The sequence below is a fragment of the Malurus melanocephalus genome, unplaced genomic scaffold, assembly GCF_030028575.1.
Source record: "Malurus melanocephalus ecotype Western Australia unplaced genomic scaffold, MMel_1.1 scaffold_376, whole genome shotgun sequence".
NCBI classification, from domain to species: Eukaryota; Metazoa; Chordata; class Aves; order Passeriformes; family Maluridae; genus Malurus; species Malurus melanocephalus.
In genome coordinates this window covers 302,742-321,417 of record NW_026623608.1, presented here as the reverse complement: position 1 = coordinate 321,417, position 18,676 = coordinate 302,742, and the positions used below count along the sequence as shown (strand labels likewise).

Sequence of the window (18,676 nt, the reverse complement as noted above, 5' to 3'; positions counted from 1 at the left end):
TCTTTACAGTGTTCAATGGAAAAAGAAATGAAAATGAAAACGTTTTTGGTTGTGCTACAAACTTATCAAACATTACTGTTTTAAGACAACCAGATGGAACRAGAATTAATTTCAGTCTGTTGAGCACAGCTCATCCACATTTGTGAATAATTATCATTTTCCACTATAGCACTTCTGCAATTTTAAAAAACATTTGTTTCTTCCCAAAAAGATGCAACTCCACATTTGAAATGGCCAGTGGGAAGGAACATACTTTGTTCCACTCTTGCCATGCTGTTACTTGGCCCATTCCATGCTGTGGGATGAACTGAGCTGATGGCTGCAGTAAAATTCACTTCTGAGCCCAAATTGTGCTCCTGACTTTTAGCAGAAACATCTGGTGACAGAGGAAAGGCTGCCTCTGGTTGAGAGCCTTGTGACAGGTCGCTGAAATGTGCAGGGAATTGGCTGCCAGGCTCGRAGGATCCATCCCCACCCCTCTGGTTCCTGGCAGCAAAGGCGTGCAGGGATTTCAGAGCGCTCCCRAAACTTCCGTGGTGCTGGATCTGCTGACGGATCCACTTGGATAATCCTAAGGGGGAAARAAATAACTTACTAAAATCACAGCATCTCTACCAGATTTCACATCAGCAAACAGAACCCTAAGAGTGCAAATATTTCTGTGTAGATACAGCCTCAAGGRTTTCAAGGATTTGTTCATGAAACTGCAACAATTCCTCCTTTCCAGGGATGGGAACTTGATTTGTGCCAGGGCAGCATTCTGAGAAGCAAAATTAAAAATATCCTTCTTTACCTTTTCCCTGGTCTTTTTTGTTAGGTTCGAACTGCTGCCTTGCATAAACACCATTACATTTCTTTGATGCCTGGCTGTTTATTCTGCTTGTTCTCATGAATTATTTAAAAGCACAGAGTAYAGCTATTTATTGTCACATTAGCAGGGTCTGATAAAAATTGGAATAGAATGAAGCYTTTTACAACTTTGTGTCAGGTTAARTAATAATAACTCAGAAAGAATCAYAAYTGTTCTACAGCTACAATATAATAAAACCTGTTCTTAACAAAATAATATTAAAATTCTCAAATAGCAGATGTCTTGAGGACAAAGCTGTTTAGATGATGTTGGAGCACACAAGGGTGAAGTAAAAACTGACTGCCGCGATTTTAGAAAGTGCTTTTGATGCATTTAAATATTCTTTGAATATCAATTTAAAAAATAACCAGACCCAAATCCACAACAACAACAGAGAACTTCATTCTTCTGTGAAGTTCCCATTTTAAAGAAAGGAATCTTACCAAGTCTTGACCATASAGATTATCTGTGTTACTACATGAATTACTTGTGTTTACTTCAATAATTTCAACGTATTTTTAGTACAARCACATCAGAGAAGGAGCTGGACTCAACTGCAGCAGCTGAGCTCCACCTGCTGACCAAGCCCAGCATGGACTGGTGAGCTCAGCTCTGCCCTGCAAAAAGGGCAGGAACAAAGGTAAAAATCCATTCCTAAGAAGGTTATTTTCTAATTTTTATCTCTTTTATAAAGTCAAGTACAGGATTTGTTTTATTTCCACCCAATATAAAATAAAAKATCAGAAACCCTCTTGTATATTGAATATTCAGTTCAATTTGTGTTTCCTGGTTGTGGTTCATTCTGACTTCTACTCACCTGTATTTGTACAACCACATTTCTGTAAATTTGAGGTTTCAGTATTTTTCAGTACAAGGAAGTTTCCCCAAAAGGTTTTTAACCCTTACCAGTTATGTATTTATTGGGGTTATTCCTGAAGCGGTCGTCAACTAAAATAAGAGCCCCCCAGTCATTCCTGTGCCTTATACACCTAAAAGGGAGAGAAAAAAGAGTGAATGTGCAATTAGGGGACATCTTGAAAATATCTGTGGGAATTAGGAAACAGAGATTGCAGTAAGTGAGTTGGAATATGTAAAATGATACAGGAAGTGCTTTTCTACTGCATGCACCACAAATTGTTATGGATGTCACAGGATTTCATTTCCCTWCAGCTGTTGAATTTACTACACAAAAACAGAGATATTAAAAGAAAAAAACAAAACTAAAATATACAAATATTCAACAGCCAATCAGACCACATCGTTTGTTATTCACTCCTACCTGGGCAGTGTAAATATCACAGAACGTCCTGCCAGCTCAGTGGAACGTTCTGGTTTAATCAAGACAGTCCTCATAACCCCTCATCCTTCCCCACATCTCAGCTTAGCAAGGGCTTTGTCTGATGGTTTCAGAAGGAATTTGTACCTTATTTCCTTCAGAATAGAAGTTTATTTCCAGATAATTTAAATTTAAGTTCARATAATTTAAATGATAAATTCTACAACAAGCAATTGTCACTAAAATTCGATTTAAGTTAAAATTTATTTCACAGTGACAGAACTTCTGCTTAATTTCTCGATATTATGAATGTTTTCTGATGTCACAATTTTCTTTCTAAGCCTTTATTTGTCATCACATTTGCATTATGTCTAATTCAAATCAGAAGAGTTTTCCAGCTGATATTTCTCATCCATAAATCTGTGGTTCTGTGTATCCACAACAGATGCACAGCACCTATGATAGATCTGGATGACAGTTCTAATCTTTATTTATATGATAAATTTTGTTGAAGGAGGATGAATTAATTCCACCCTGTTAATATCATTTGGGGAAATTTTTCCATCTGGGAAAGGGAAGCTATACCACTTCTTCTAAATCTGGGAAGAGATCAGTGAGCACGATAATTGAATTGACCTTTTGCAAAGGTCTGAAAAACCCCACTGCTATTTCTCCCTTTCAAAAATACTTGTAGGCTAAATATCAACAACTGTTGTGAGCCCACTGAGAGTGTGAACAATTAGTGCATTGGAAAAGTCCTAAGGATTTTCATTTGCTCTAAAACTCAAGGACTGTTTGTCTCTGCTGATGCTTTTTTTTCCTTTATATCTGGACTATGAGCAATAAAACTGCAACCTCTTTGTATTAAAGTGGGGAATAAATCCTTAAAGATCTCCCTAAAAAATAATTTCACAAATTTATATCATTTTAGTTCTGTTCATCTCACCTTCCCAGGGCTTGGTTGAGAGCTCTAAAAGCTTGAATTTCATACCACTGACTCCCTGATAAAAGGCCTCTGGTACTTTTGTGCTGGTCATTGTAATTCCTCTTTAATTCCACCTGAAAAAGAAACCATAAAACATTGGGTTTATTAATGATGTTGAAAGGAGATATTCTAAAAGGGGAAAAGAAGCAAACATTGATTAAATAAGAGAATATATAAAGTGTGCCACAGTGTTTCAACTCTACATTTTGCACATAAAATAATTAAGGCTTCTAAAATTGCTCTTAGATGTGTTCCAATTATTTAAATTTATTATTTGAATTTATTATAATTTTTTCAAAAATTTAAATGTATTGACACAAGTTGTTCACACAGGCAAAAAACCCCAAACCAGATACAGGCAGATGGACTCCAAACCCCAGTTTTATTTGCTCTTCTGAAAGGAAATGACCCACTGGAGCTCTTCATCTTTTCCTTTATCATAAACCCACCACAAACAAACCAAATCCTTCCCTTTATCCCATCCAGTGCTGAGAACAGACCCTACTTTGCCCAAGTAAGGGTTAAGCAAATGTTTCCCTTTTAAAAAGCACAGGATACTATTATTATTATTATTATTATTATTATTATTATTATTATTATTATTATTATTATTATTGTTGTTGTTGTTGTTGTTGTTGTTTTGTTGTTGTTGTTGTTATTATTATTATTATTATTATTATTATTATTATTATTATTCAGCAAGGGGGGACTGAATTTTATCTTTTTAAACAAACATCAAACTACACCAAAAAGGGTCTTTCTGTTGCTCTTTTGCACAGTATTAACCTTTCTAAACTGACAAGTGAAAGGACACGCTTCAGGAGAGAAAACAGCAGACTTCTAACCTCTTCTGACAGGTAACTTTCAAGTTGCATTTGGATAAGAAATTTTATTTTATGTACTTATGCCCTTTAAATTGCCTGTCAAATTTACAAATTCAATCTTTACAGCCAGAAAGCAAATTCAGTTTGATTTCACAGATTTAATATTTGKTCCAGTCACTCAGAATTTACTGACTGGCATGTGAGGTTCCCTTCTTCATTTTCCAAAGAGAAGATGATTTCTTCTGAATGGTTTATGAACATTAAAACCATTCCTCAAAAAGGAACTTGGGTTTATCTGTGCATTTCTACAAACAGAAATRTCACCTGGAGAAAGAAAAGGTTCACCACTGGAAATGAGGAATGATGTTGGAAAAGTTCACTGAAGCCTTTCAAACATAACCAATGACAATAAACTCCTGAATATGTTTTGCACTTGCCTTCTAGTCCTGGTAAGTTTTATAACAATTTCCTTTTTTCAAGGATTTTGTTAGCAGTAAGATTCTGGCCATTTGGAATAAATGGATGTTTACCAGCCYCTCACTTTGCCAGCAAACAATTGGAATAACTGGTCCTGTGTCTTATGCTTTAAAAAAATCACATTATTTTTAAATATGTGCATAAACTCACTGAAGTAGCAGTAGAAGGTAAACGAGTCAAATCATCTCAATAAAATACATTAATTCCACATTCTTCTCATGCGTGTCAGTGTTACCAAGTGTTCATTGCTTGTATGCACACCAACAATGACATTTCATTGATTAAATTAGGTAAAACCCATTTTTTTAATATAAAACCCCTTGAGTTTGGGGTTTTTTTAACCCTATTTCTTTGCTCTAAGTGTATAATGAGGTTTTTTTAACCCTATTCCCATGCTCTAAGTGTATAATGGGTTTTTTCTAACCCTAATCCCTTGCTCTAAGCATGCAATGGGTTTTGTTAACCCTATTYCCATGTTYTRAGAGTGTAATGTGCTTTGTTAACCCTATTSCCWTGCTCTAAGTGTGCAATGGGTTTTGTTAACCCTATTCCCTTGTGCTCTAAATGTGTAATGGGGGTTTTTAACCCTATTCCCATCCTCTAAGCATGCAATGGGTTTTGTTAACCCTATTCCCATACTGTAAGTGTGTAATGGGTTTTGTTTAACCCTATTTCTCTAAGTGTGCAATGGGTTTTGTTTAACCCTATACCCATCCTCTAAGCATGCAATGAGTTTTGTTAACCCTATTCCCATGCTCTAAGTGTGTAATGGGTTTTGTTAACCCTATTCCCATGCTTTAAGTGTGTAATGGGTTTTGTTTAACCCTATACCCATCCTCTCAGCGTGCAATGGAGTTTTTAACCCTATTTCCTTGCTCTAAGCATGCAATGGGTTTGTTTAACCCTATTCCTCTAAGTGTGTAATGGGTTTTGTTTAACCCTATTCCCATGCTCTAAGTGTGTAATGTGTTTTTTTAACCCTATTCCCTTGCTCTAAGCACATATCACATCTTCTCAACTTTCCAATTTTAATCAGAAAGGGTTCCCAACCCCAGCCTTTAATTTTTCTCACCACATGCTGCTGTCTGAGCAGCACAGGATGGCAGCTGCCTCTCTGGGAGCTCAGCCTGCTCAGGTAAAAGGCCAGGGCCTGTCATGGCAGTGCACTCAGAATCCATTTCATTGTAAACTCTGCYTTCCCTCCCGTCAAGCCCAGGGCCGATCCAAGCTGACATGTTACATATGTGAAAAAGCCAGTGCCTCCTGCTAGCAAATATCCAGCGTGTGCAGGAAAGCACGGGCTAGAAGGGATTAGTTAAAATGTCAAAAGACAGCCTTTTACTTTTACCTGTTCATCCTTAAAAACATCCTCCCAGCTCTCGGGCAGGATTTGCAGACAAAGAGCTGCAGCGAGAGCAGCGCAGGGCCCCTGGCAAGCTCTGCCATCCTGTAGCTGTCACCCAGATTAGGCTTTGATCTGTCTGGGAGGTCATGGGCACAGCCACGTTCACTGCAATCCCCCCACGTTCCACCTGCAAACCTCTCCTGCTTTTAATGCTTAATTACTTCGACATCTTTCACTCGGCGATATTAACTGGGAAATAGCAGCGAAAAAAGAGAAATGCCATGAACAATTTTTTTTTTTTTTTAAGGCTTGGAAAGATACTTGGAGGCAGTTTGTGCTACAGCTCAAAAGGAATTTCGAGTGTATTTTTCAAACRAAATTAGCAATACAGGTTTTTCTCCAATGACAAAAACATTAAATGACATTTGTTAYATTAGATTTTAAAATAAGTTACCTGAGGTAACATTCCTTCACGTGAAGAAACTCAGACTTATTCAGGATTCAAATGATATATAAATATATAAATTGATTTGTATTGTGTTAACCATGAACTTTGAGTTAGTCCATGGCACAAAGCTGAGAAGAGTAACTMAAAAACTACATTTTGATTTTGACTCCCAAAATAACTTGCAAATTCACACACAGGACCTGCAGCCTTCTAGCAACACACCAGGATAAAGCAGATTTATTCAGAATTAGCAAACAGCATTTGACAGCAAGGTATACAAATACCAATCTATTATGGGCTGATTGTTTCTAAAGAAAAATCAATCAGAATCCTGCAGACTGATTTATCACTGCCAGTACCACAACATGAAGGTGTTTTGTTTATTTTGTGCAGTTTAAATCAGCACAATGAACTGTGATCGCTTTTACTTCACATGGCAAAGTTTTGAGAGGTATTTTTAATGCTTTACTGAACCAAATACAAACTTTGCTTTTAGGAACAAATATTAGTAACAGTTTAGATTTTTTTTTGTTTGTTTAACAAGTCAGACCTATTCTTTGACAGGAGACATCTCCAAGTGCCTCCTGTTTTGTCTGGTAGTTAAAGGAAAACAGCAGGAAAAGACCARTAAAGCTGGACCTGTGTCACTGCAYGGACACGAGTTTAGGTGGCACCTCCACACCTGGATCAGCTCGTGCYCCTCCCTCCCCAACATTCTCCTCCATGGAAAGAAAAACCAGAAAATGGATAGAAATGTTCTCTGGTGTTCCACTAACTTGTTTCTCTGGTTTTATGAGAGGAAAAATAGTAATGAAAACAAAGACCATTGCTCACATCATCCAAAAAAAATTTCAAAGACGCATTYATGTTTAACATCGACTCATTCCCCACGTCTTTAAAACAAACAAGCAGAAAAAATACCAGGTGGTCACTCCCCACTTCCATCCCAAAAAAGACATAAAAATGTTTTTTAAGCAAATCTCCCGTCCTAAAAATCTCATGTGTCCACTTAGAGTCTCCCTTCCACCTGAAATAGCAATAATTAGAATTTTTCAGGACCATGCTTGCCATCTACTTTCCTCCTGACGAATGCCAAGGAACCATAAAAGTTTGCAAATGCAGGAAAGTTAAGACATGAAAACCCATTTCTTTTCTTTTACATCTGAAAATTCCTCAATAGAAATAGCATTAACCAGGGCAGCATTTCACTCACTTCAAAAGCAGTAACAAGGGCTGTGAGGTTTAAGACAAATAATGCAAATGTAAAGAGCTTGGTGAGTCACAGAACAAGCTTCAAACATCCTCACAGACCCACTCAAAGCTGTTGAAAACACAATATTTCCATTTATTAGCCCTCAGGAAAAAGATATTATAGCAGGATTTGATCTTGCAATGCTCCAAGCATTCCAAGTGTAGTGTTAATACATAAATAATATGGAATGAGAAAATACAGCTTATTAGCTGTATTTTACCAAACTAGATTCTGTAGATTACAATCATTTATTAAGGKCATTCTAATGAGCTCATACACCTAAATAAGGTCATTAGATACAAATAAAACACTTATTTTCACAGATAAATATTGCATTTCCTTAAAAAACAGCAACCGCCCCAAACTGTGAGTGAGGTATGATCAATGATTTGTACTGCTCAATTATCAGCACGATGCTGTCACACAGAAATTGTTCAGGTGACCTTTTCTGCTTCAARATTTCTACGTGAATTTACAAAAATTGCCTTCCTTGGATAACACTGAATAAAAGCAGGAAGCAATCCAGATCTCAGACTTGCTCAGTCTCACAGGGGACAGGGAAAGTTATTGGGTATTTGTGGGACTGAACAATGCAATGTGAGTAGAGATAAAATCAAAATTAGAGAAAGTTACTGAAATAGAAAAAATGGCACAATAGTGGCCAATAACTGCAGGCTTGTTTCCCCGTAGCCCAAAAGTTTAAATATGAGAAAGGACTTCTAGATAAAGGCAACCAAGCCAAAGGCAAAGTGCTGCCCATCAGAAGAGGCCGGAGCCATCTCCCAGGGCAGCAAAGCAGCACCTGCTGCTTCGTGCAAAACCCAATTCCTCTCATTCTGAACTCAGCAGSTATTTCATGGCCAAATGCTTTCCCAGGATTCTCACTCTGAATCCCAGTCTGAGAGAGATGGGAAGCTTATGTAATGTTGCAAACACGGAACACTTTCAGTATTGTCAGCTACAGCACGAGGCATCGTCGGGATCTGGGATTTTTCCGGTTTGACAAATCTCAAATCTCACAGCACGTTCACTCYGGGCCCATCCACTCATCTCAGCCTCGTAGGCTTTGAGACTTGATTAAAACCTAATGCAACCAAAACTCTGCTCTGAAGAGAAAATCCAATCCATTTCCAGTGAAGCAGAAGTGAAAAAAATCCAGGAGGTTCCCTTGAGGTCCCCCAGTGGTGGCTGCGCTCGGCGTGTGGCGGCCGAGCCGAGTGTGAGTGTCACTCATCCCTACAAATCCCCAAGGTGAGAGCTTCACTCTCCAAGCTTTCAACACACTCTGACAGCGAAGGAAAAACGAAAAGGTCACCACTACTTGYTAAGGACAAGATAAACACAGGAAAATCACTTGGAAAATTTTTGGTATGGAKCAGAAAAGTGAACTATTCAAGGCGAAGGCGAAGTTTTGATTTGCTGGGTTATTTATCCGAAGGCTTTACTTGGGGAGATATTCAGGGATGGTTTTGTGATCTGGGACAACACATTGACATTAGCCTGGCACCAGCAGGACAGAAATGCCAGCACTTGTCTTACCTGTCACACCAAACTCACATTTCCCAGCTACAGAAAAGCTGAACTCCACAGGATCTTACAGCTGCTGCCCCAAATTCAGCCTCTCAAATAATTTGTTTTTTCTCAATTARCACAATTGCTGTTGCATGCAAAAGGAGTGTGGATGGCTTTGACTGTTTAAAACCATAGTTATTTGGGGGAAAGCAGGAAGCAAAAGGCTTTGGAGGTAACTCAGTGCTACCACAGCACCCTTGAAAGTTCTAGAAGTGGTTTTCTGCTCCCCACTTTCTATTTGTAATGTTTTTCACAGTACTTGAATAAAGAATAAATGAAAAGTCTTCGATCTCTAAAAAGTTCTTAATTTCACAGGGAATTTTCTACTAAATATAATACAACGACCTCCCCATAAAATGTCATTTTCTGAACCAGTTTGCACATWTTTTTTTTTATAAAGAAGTGAAAATATATCTTTAAGTGATGCAAAAGTTGTTAATAAATCACATATTAATACAGTGCAAGGGATGTTTCTCAACTCTGGTTAAGCATAATAATAATTTCAATTAAATGTTAAAATAACAASAATTTTCTTAGAAATCTTGCTTTTCCTAGAACACAGTAAATAARAAAKTAATTATTTTASCAACAACTTRTGTAGCACMAGATTCTTTTTCTTTTCAAGGGACRCAAAGCACACAGGCTTAAAAAATGCCACRRAGACTAGAAATTCAATATTGAAACATGTCATTATTCTGAAATGATAGAAATATCCAAATTTGTTTAGCCCTCAAGAAAGGAGGAAGAAACTTCAGCCAAAAAGCTGCAAAATTTTCGTATCATTAAGTTACATAAAACCCAGAAAACGTTAATTAATGTTTTCCTTTGTGTTACAAGTTATGATACTGGAAACAATAAAGGAAATATTCCCCCCATAGCAGCCATGGGAAAYAATTCTCATTAAAGGCAAATTTAGAACTCTCAGCCTTATCATGTTTATTTTCCTCGCACATCTGCTGATGTGAAAGAGTTTGATTTTTTTGCATTTTCTGCCGTCTTTTGGTCAAGTTCTCCTGGATGAATTCACCCTGCTGTAGCAGGATCAAAAGCATCTGGTAAGGTGGAAGTGCAGAAAAGCTCTCAGGGAAAGGGAGCTCRGTGCCTGCACTTCAGAGCTGCCCATTATCAACATTTCGCAGTGAGCTGCTTTATTTTCAGCTCCCCGAGGTAAGAACAGTAAATTATGACTTGAACTAAACAAGTCACACTTGGCTCCAAAATCAGATTTTCCTACCTCTGCTTTCAGGTCCCAGAGGTGGGCAGAGGAAATCCTGGTCACAGCCAAAGAAGTCATTTTTGGCTCTGAAATAAATTTTCCTGCTTTGCTCGAGCCAAACTCTACCATTGAGAGTACCAGAGCTTTGAGCAATCCTTGAACATTTCTTTTATATTATTTTGTTTTAGCAACCTGATTCTTCAGCAATATGAAACCCTTTTCAATAACACAGAATCTGGGGTTTGGCTTCTCTCTTCAATCAGTTTTGTTTATAATCAGGTCCACTCTGAGACTGAATAATTTCTCCCTAACAATGACAAAGTGTTTTAGACTCTTCTCTTTGTGAAAATCAGTGAACCTAAGACGCTTAAAATGTTGAAGTGAAACTGAATTATTCTCCTGAAAGCCTCCACAGAAAATACTATAACTTACAAAAGCATGCAGTTCCTTAAGGGATCCAAACGTTCACCATTTAATACCAGGATTTGTGGCATATATTTAGCACAAACATATGGAAAAACTAAAATTGGATATTATTCATCAYGCTTGACAATGAGTTTCTTGCCCAAGATTGATGGCTGGATCCAAAATGCTACACTTCAAACGATCTAACAGAAGTTAATTAACAGTATGTTAGCATCAGATAACACATCTGTGGGATCAGACATCTCTCACTGTCACATTATTTATGTTCTCTAATATTACAGCTCGCTGCTATTCAATCGAGTTCCAAATCATAAAACATATTTAGAAAGCAGGTTGATCACAGACAAGGCATATTAGTGGAGATGAGCCAACATCAAACTGCCAACATAAAATATTGGTCTCCAAAGGTACAATTGCACAAAGCCTTCTGCTTGTGCACAGTCCTGGGAGTATTAAAGGGATTACTCACACAAGTCAAAGCTCTGTGCAGGAGTAAGGGGTTATGGAATTGAGGCTTAAGAGGGCTTTTATTAACCCAAAAAGCAGACATTCGWGTGTTTTCTCATGTACAAGCTGAGTATTTTTTAGTGATTTAAACCAATCCCWGAAGTATGTAATTCATGGATATTCCAAGGGAATTGTTAATCACTTGCATTTCCTACTTTTAAAGGAATGTCATTGTTAATCATCTTATCAGTTCCTCCTCTGGTACCTCTGCTGGGCACCTATTGCTGTGTGAGAGCAACAGATGCACCATTTTCTGTCTGTGTCACTGTGTTTGGAATTTTATGACTGCACAAAACTCAAGGTCCTCCCAAAAAGTTCCAGGGTTTACCCAGTTTTCTGCTTCACCTACAAAATCCAAAGAAACACTGTATCACAACAGCAAATGTAACTATTCTATAAACTTTAACTGTTTCATTTGGGAATTCCTTCCCTGAGGAGGAAAAGATGCTTAAACCTTCCAACTTTCTTTTATATCTCGGCTTATGTTTCTACAAAGATATTAACTTATCAGAGTTAATTTTATCATTTTATCCCTGATGCAACTCAGCTGGTAAAACAAACAGGCATTAATCCAGAATTTTGGGGATCTGATAAACATAAAGCCATGGGCAAAACAAAAGCCTGTTCAATATAATGGCATTTTAAATAAAAAGCCATTTCCTCCAGCATCCTGCAAGGAGCTCTGCCATGCAGCAGCCCTGMAAWTCTCATGCTGAGAGACTGCTGCCTGCCCTTCTCTCATCYAGAATTGATCACTGCAGAGCTTTGGGCATTCCCATCTCTAAATAGACACACTCAAACCTTGAGCTGCTTGCAATTTGGCAGCTTCTGTTTCCAGCTCTACTGAAAAATTTAGGGGTTTTCTTCAGTCTAATTAAAAAAAAYAGTTTGACAGAACAGTGATTTTTAAAATATAGTCATTTGAAATGGGCTGTACTGTCTGGGATTCTGTTCTATGAAATATCTGRTTGAACTCAAGGTAAAATCAAAACACTCTGAGCATAATTCACCCATGACACATTCTTTTCAATCTAATTTTGTATCATTTAGAAACCAAAAYCATTGACTTTCAGGAAATCGTTTGGCATTAATTGTAAAGCTCCTGTCACACAACAGACAAAGGATTTCCAAAATACCACATCAGCACATGCCCCTACAAGAGCATTTCTAACTTTAGGAACAGCASTGAGCACCCTGTGAATGGGAATGTTTCTACATTACAGTACAGTGCATTATATTTTAGCAGCACAAAAAATGTTGTGGCTGAATAAGTGCTCCAAGGAATTCTGCAAACATTGGAAGAACGTTGCACTAACACAACCTCCCTGGTCCTTGTAGGATGTGGGTTTTTCCCAGCAAGGCTGTAATTAGGCACACGCTGCAGACAACAAAGAAGCCTTTGCTTGTTCACTTAAGCTCAGAACACATCTCTCAAACCAAAGCTGAGGCAGTTTGGGCTTTCAAGTGCAAAGCTATGATTTTCTTGTTTGATTTGGCATTAGGCAGAACCAGAATCCAGCTGCTCCTGGTATTTATTTATTCTGGGATCCTTCACTTTGTTTCTTGGCTTCACAGAGGAGTCCCAAAGCTCTGGAAGGGACACACAGGACAGAGCAGTGACACTGATGGGAGCAGTGGCAGCAGCTCAGTGACCCCCTCAGTGGCACAGACCACTAGGAAGAAGCAGCATTCCAAAGCAGCCAATAATAAACCTCTATTTTCCAGTAAGTAGAAAGCCTAGAAAAATACTTTTCTATATTTATTGGCTTTCTTTTCCTTTCAGCTACGAAGTGCCTGCTCTAATGGAACATCATCTGTCTGTCAGACAAGCCCTGCTCAAGTCAAAAGGAAGGAAGTGTTGAGGTGGGCAATTRCACAGCACTGCAGCAGGATGCTGCTTTCACCACCTCCTGCAAAATACAAACAGTTTCAAATTTATTTAATTGGAGCCCTTTCAAAATGCTATTTTTACAAGGCACTTACAAGTTTTTGCCTAAAGTTATGTGAAGCTTGAATATTCAAAATAGCGCTGTGCTCAGTATCCAGGAAGAGTTTATGTTATGTCATAAATTCATGCTCCAAAATTGCAGGCGAATAAAGTAGCACAAGCTTGGAAAAGGTTTCCAGCTCCACTCTGTGCTGAAGTGGGACACAATTACACTAAAGAAGGCAATGGGATTGGGAAGGTACTGCTAGCAGTGGGACATACACTGTTCCATGTTGTTATTTTACAATATAACCCTCTTTATCTTTCCACCTGTTTTCTGCTATAAACTGCCTTATTTCAAGCAGTATTTTCCCAGCAGTTACCCCAGACCTTCCCAACCAAATGCAGGAAGTCGAGCAGTTGTCCATTTCTATACAAACAACATAAGTTTCAGTGCGTGGAAACAGGCCAGGGAAGATGGGAACACAGAAACTGCTTGGAGAATATGAAGTTAATGGGCATTTTAACAAAGCAACAACTTTCACCAACCATGTCAGACAAAAATGAACACCCACCATGATGTTTGTTTACTTAGAGTGACAGAAATGAGGCTACAAGATACCCTGTGCTGCTCCTCCTCTTACCTGTTTACAAAGTAACTCAGAGAATTCCAGTGGGATGGAGAGAATTGCAAAAGTAAACATAGAGGGAAAATACTTTGTGTGTATGCAGTGTGTGAAAGATGATATAAAAATCGAGCACAGCTCTGAAGTGATGTCCTACCTGAAGGTCCTTCATGTTTGGAAAGGAGAGAATTGCAAAAGTAAACACAGAGGAAAAATGTTTTGTGTATATGCAGTGTGTGAAAGATGATATAAAAATCGAGCACAGCTCTGAAGTGATGTCCTACCTGAAGGTCCTTCACRTTTGGAAAGGGGATTCCAATGGTCACAACTGCCCTGGCATTCTCATCACAGAAATCCAGCCCCTCACTGACCTTCCCTCGGCACACAGCAATCAGGAGAGCTCCGTCTGGGACAGCAGGGGAACACACATTACCACAGGGAGAAGCTGAGAGCAGAAAAAAACTTCCACCAAAATGTTTTTTCAAGAGATAAACATCGTACAGGATAATAGACTGCCTGGAGAATGGGAGTGGTTATAAAATAGAGACTTGTTATAGAGTGAGATGAACTCCATTAGATCAATAATATTGTGATTTTGACCATCAAYTAACAAAAGAATTTTCCACTGTATAATACAGTGGCAATTAATAATGCAACAATGAATATCTGCAACAAAACATGGAATGTTAAACTTTGAATTATACTTGAAGAATCTCTATCAACTATTTCGAATGTCTGAAAATGTACCTTTTTCTCCTTTACATTTGATTGCATCATAGTAGATATTGAGCAGCTCGTCAAAGTCACTCTTGGCCCCTCCCTGGGGCTCTGCAATGACTGTTTTCACATTCTCCAGGTTTCTCCACAAGCCAGTGTGCATCCAGCGATCCTTTAATTTGTCCAGCATCTGAAAAACAACAGAAAACYCCACAGATGCTTGCAGATTCTGTGCTCTTAATTTGTTTGAACTTCCCTCCACTCCCCTCCTGAAGAGTTTTCCACATTTTGCTCCAGGCTACAGAAACTGCTCCATTTGGAAGCTGCACTTGCCCTGGTTCAATTCTCCAAAAGCCACAGCACCCCTTCACTCCAGCCCACTTGTTTCCAGCACACTCCAGCCAAGATCTCAGGCTCTTGAATGGGCAATTGTTACCAAAATAATCTGTCCCGTGTCCAAACACACAGTTTAAGTGCTACTGTGAAGCAGAACTAATGACAACTAATTATTGTCACATTTGAAAATTTATAGGAAACTGCTCACAAGGCCCCTTGCATTTTTCATGTCCTCAGCGTTAAGGATCTGAACTCGTTCTCTGACATGAAGAATTTGGATGGGTTCCCTACAAGAGGGACAAATGCTAGGGTATTCTGCATTTTTCCTGCTTTGTCCCAGCTTCTGCTCAGGGAATTACTCTTGCTTTACTACTGATGTGACAGCATTAGYAAGCGAGCACAGAGAGAGTAAGTAATGAGTAGCAGGAGCAGTTTCCTGCTGTAACTGCAGAATAAATCATGTCTGCTAAATGTGTCTGTGCTGCTGTTTGTCCCCTTCCCTCCCAGCTCWGTCCTTTCCTGGCAGCAGCCTGTCWGTAATCTCTTTTTCTAGAAAGGCTGTAATGCTGTGACTGAGCAATGAGCGTCCATCTTGCCATCCCAGCCTGCCACTGGGGCCTCAGTTCTTGGATGTGATGGGGAGATAATTCTGGGAAAGCCAAGAATTGAATGYATTACAGCTCTGAGTACATCCATTTGGGATCTGCAGGGTTTGTAATGTTATTATCCTGTGGGAGTGGGCTCTGCCTGGGCCCTGCTCAGCAATCCCTGCTGGGCTGGCTCCTGGCACTGCCAGCCATGCCAAGGGAGCCCAGGAGGAGAGCACAGGCAGCAAATACTGGGAGAGCTGAATTTTACACTCAYATTCATAAACCATCCATGCTTTGACTTCGAAGTGCCATCACCCTCGATTTTCCTCTCTCCTCTCATTCCACCCAGTGGTATTTCTCACCAACACACCCCCATGAAAGGTTCTTGCTAGAAGGACAAGATTCCTCACAAAAAAAAATTCCTTAATCTCTCAATTCCAATGTATTTCTCTCTTATTTGAAAGAAGTTAAACTTCCATTCCTAATAGCAAAGATGGCAGAAGAAAACCTTCCTCCAAGTTCTTAAAAAAACCATCTTTTCTCCTTTTTTCTTGGGGTTATCCTGCCCCCCAGGCAAGTATCTCTTGGACCACAATGGCTTCAGATTTCCTCTTTAATTGACAGCAACCATCACAACAAAAATCTGTGGTTTTTGATGGAAATACGGGAATTATTCATGAAACCTTTGGCAAGAATGGAACAATTCATTTAATTCACACAACAGCTATTACCTCTTCCATTAATGGAGTTTGCTAGATATAGAAACTTTCCTCGTATTCACAAAAACACAGGACCCATGGAATGGACAGACATTAAAACAACAAGAATTATGGACCTGACTGAATACAAATAAATAAAATATAGAACACACACATGCCTCGGAAGAGCCTCGAACCAAAAGCAGGTTTCTCATAAAAAATTATTTCACTTTGGGTTGGAAAAGTGCAAATGGGAGCAAGATCTAATGCCAGGAATCACAGGAAGGAACCATTAATGCCCCCAGCCAGTCACTCCTYCTACCCAAGGGAATAATAGCTCCTGCACTGGAAGGCAGGCTGCGTATATTTTATTAAATCCCTTAAAAATGGATTCTCAAATGGTTTATTAACAAATGGTCTTCCTCCAGGAGAGCAGAAAATCTTGTTAGAAAGAATCTGTCATCTTCTCATGCACTGAAGGATGTTTACTTGGCTGGCTTTTCCTTTTTATTCCTTTCTGCAATTTCAAGCCACCTGTAAGCCATGATCCACAAAAACTGGGAGTTCAGGGTTTGGATTTACCATCCCTCTAGGCCAGCATCCCTTTTTAAGCAGTTTTTGAGGTATCCTTGAAGTTTGGGAATGGGGGGAGCTGTTTTCTCACCACCTCTTTCCATCATGCTGCACTCCAAGGCAAAACCCTCCCATGGGTGCCCACAGAGGAGCAGCTTTGCCCCTTTTCCATTTGCTGCTTCATTTTATACAGTGCCAAAAACAACATTAGGGGGCTCCCAGGTYATGAAGCAAACCCAAAGATTTGTTTAATGTGTTTTACCCTAMGGCAAGTGGATTGTAATTTCCAGCACAGGATCAAACCTGAGGAGTTGGAGCACTCAGGTTGCTGGGGATGTGTTTTTCCTGCAGGATCTGTAACCTCCTGACAGGGAGTTGAGGAGTAGAAGGGGGAAGGTCTAACAGAAAAAATTCTGGCTTATTTTAGCTCTTGTCCSGCTAATTTCTTTGCATAAAATATTCCTTTAATATTTTAGCATTGATTCACATCATTAATGGATCACACTTCGTGAGCAGAGGAAAAAGGTGTCACAGGAATAATCCATTAAAAAGTGCTCGGGGAAGCAACAAAACACCTAAAAATAGCCAAGGATGCCCCAGAGCAGCACAGGACAAAAAGGATAATGACCAAAGCAGCACCTGAGAGCAGAGGAAAAGAACCCTGATTTTAATGGATAGTTTAACAACTCTGAACTAGTTAATAATTATCAGTTGCAGTTTTATTGTGGTTTTGGGCACCTGTAAAATGATAAGCTGTATCCCCTGCATTTATACAATAACTGCACAAAAGGTATTTCAAGGTGAACAGAACTTATTCAAACATCTCGTGACCCTCTTAAAAATCTGTCCTTATACACTGAAATAACCCCACTTCTCCAAACTTTGCTGTTTTTTCATCTTGAGCTCTATGCAATGATAGGGAGTTGCACTTTTCATTGTTATTCAAATATTCAGGTAGTTGGGGGGGRAAAGGGAAGAGCCATTAGGTTTTTCTTAATAAAAATCCCAGTATTGGCACCACTGTCAGTGCAAAAAGTCAGAGCTTCCCCAGGGACTACCATTGATCTAAAAGGCTTTTCCCAAGCAGAGCTCTTGCTGTGTTTGCTCCCAGGATTTTCTTTGTGAATAAGCACAGCTTCAAATCAAAGTGTGTCTCCAGTGGGCTGGAAATGTGTTTGAAGGGTCAAACTGAAGTTCCACAGGCAGGCAGCACAAAACTTCAGCGATGGGAACGGGAGCTGTGGCCAATGGGAGCTGGGATACTCCAGGAGAACTTGGTTCTGGAGAACCAGCAGGGCCCTGCTGCACCTGGGAATGGAAGGGAGTGACTGGGACTGAAATGGAGCCACTGGGACTGAAAGGGAGCCACTGGGACTGAAAGGGAGCCACTGGGACTGAAAGGGAGTGACTGGGACTAAAATGGAGTGACTGGGACTGAAAGGGAGCCACTGGGACTGAAAAGGAGTGACTGGGACTAAAATGGAGTGACTGGGACTGAAAGGGAGCCACTGGGGCTGAAAAGGAGTGACTGGGGTTGAAAGGGAGCCACTGGAACTCAAAGGGAGCCACTGGGATTCAAGGGGAGCCCCTGGGACTGAAAGAGAGCCACTGGGTTGAAAGGGAGCCACTGGGTTGAAAGGGAGCCACTGGAACTCAAAGGGAGCCACTGGAACTCAAAGGGCTCTCACCCAACTCATCAGTGCCACAGAGACTCCCAGTGCTGCTCCAACCATTGCTCTGCAAGGTTTGGAACTCAACAGAAAAATAACATGTGGCAAAACCAAAGAAGAGGCTTTTTTAAAAACTCTGCATTTACTGAAAGCCCTTAAATTCAGAGAGACTGTCCAGAAGAAATGCAGTTCCCTTGTTTTACTACAAAATGTTTCCCTCCACTTGGGCTGTCTGCAAAAAAAAAAAACCAAGTGCAGGTTGTTTTGTATCACAGAAAAACCCAACCTCCATCTGCATMAGCTGCCTCCTCTCTCCCTTTAAGCAAAAATAAATATAAAATTCTTTTAAAACCCCTATCCA

The 18,676-nt window shown here is 39.5% G+C and overlaps 1 protein-coding gene across 1 annotated transcript in view; it reads right to left on the bottom strand.

Moving 5' to 3' along the window:
* The window catches only part of BRIP1 (BRCA1 interacting helicase 1), a 49,355-nt gene that overhangs the window by 4,402 nt on the left and 26,277 nt on the right, over window positions 1-18,676 (bottom strand). The window contains exons 15-19 of the mRNA XM_057378795.1: window positions 14,479-14,638; window positions 14,016-14,137; window positions 3,073-3,185; window positions 1,757-1,839; window positions 254-571 (exon numbers count right to left, since the gene is read on the bottom strand). Of these exons, the coding sequence (XP_057234778.1) occupies window positions 254-571; window positions 1,757-1,839; window positions 3,073-3,185; window positions 14,016-14,137; window positions 14,479-14,638 (796 nt within the window). The remainder of the gene's footprint in view (window positions 1-253; window positions 572-1,756; window positions 1,840-3,072; window positions 3,186-14,015; window positions 14,138-14,478; window positions 14,639-18,676) is intronic.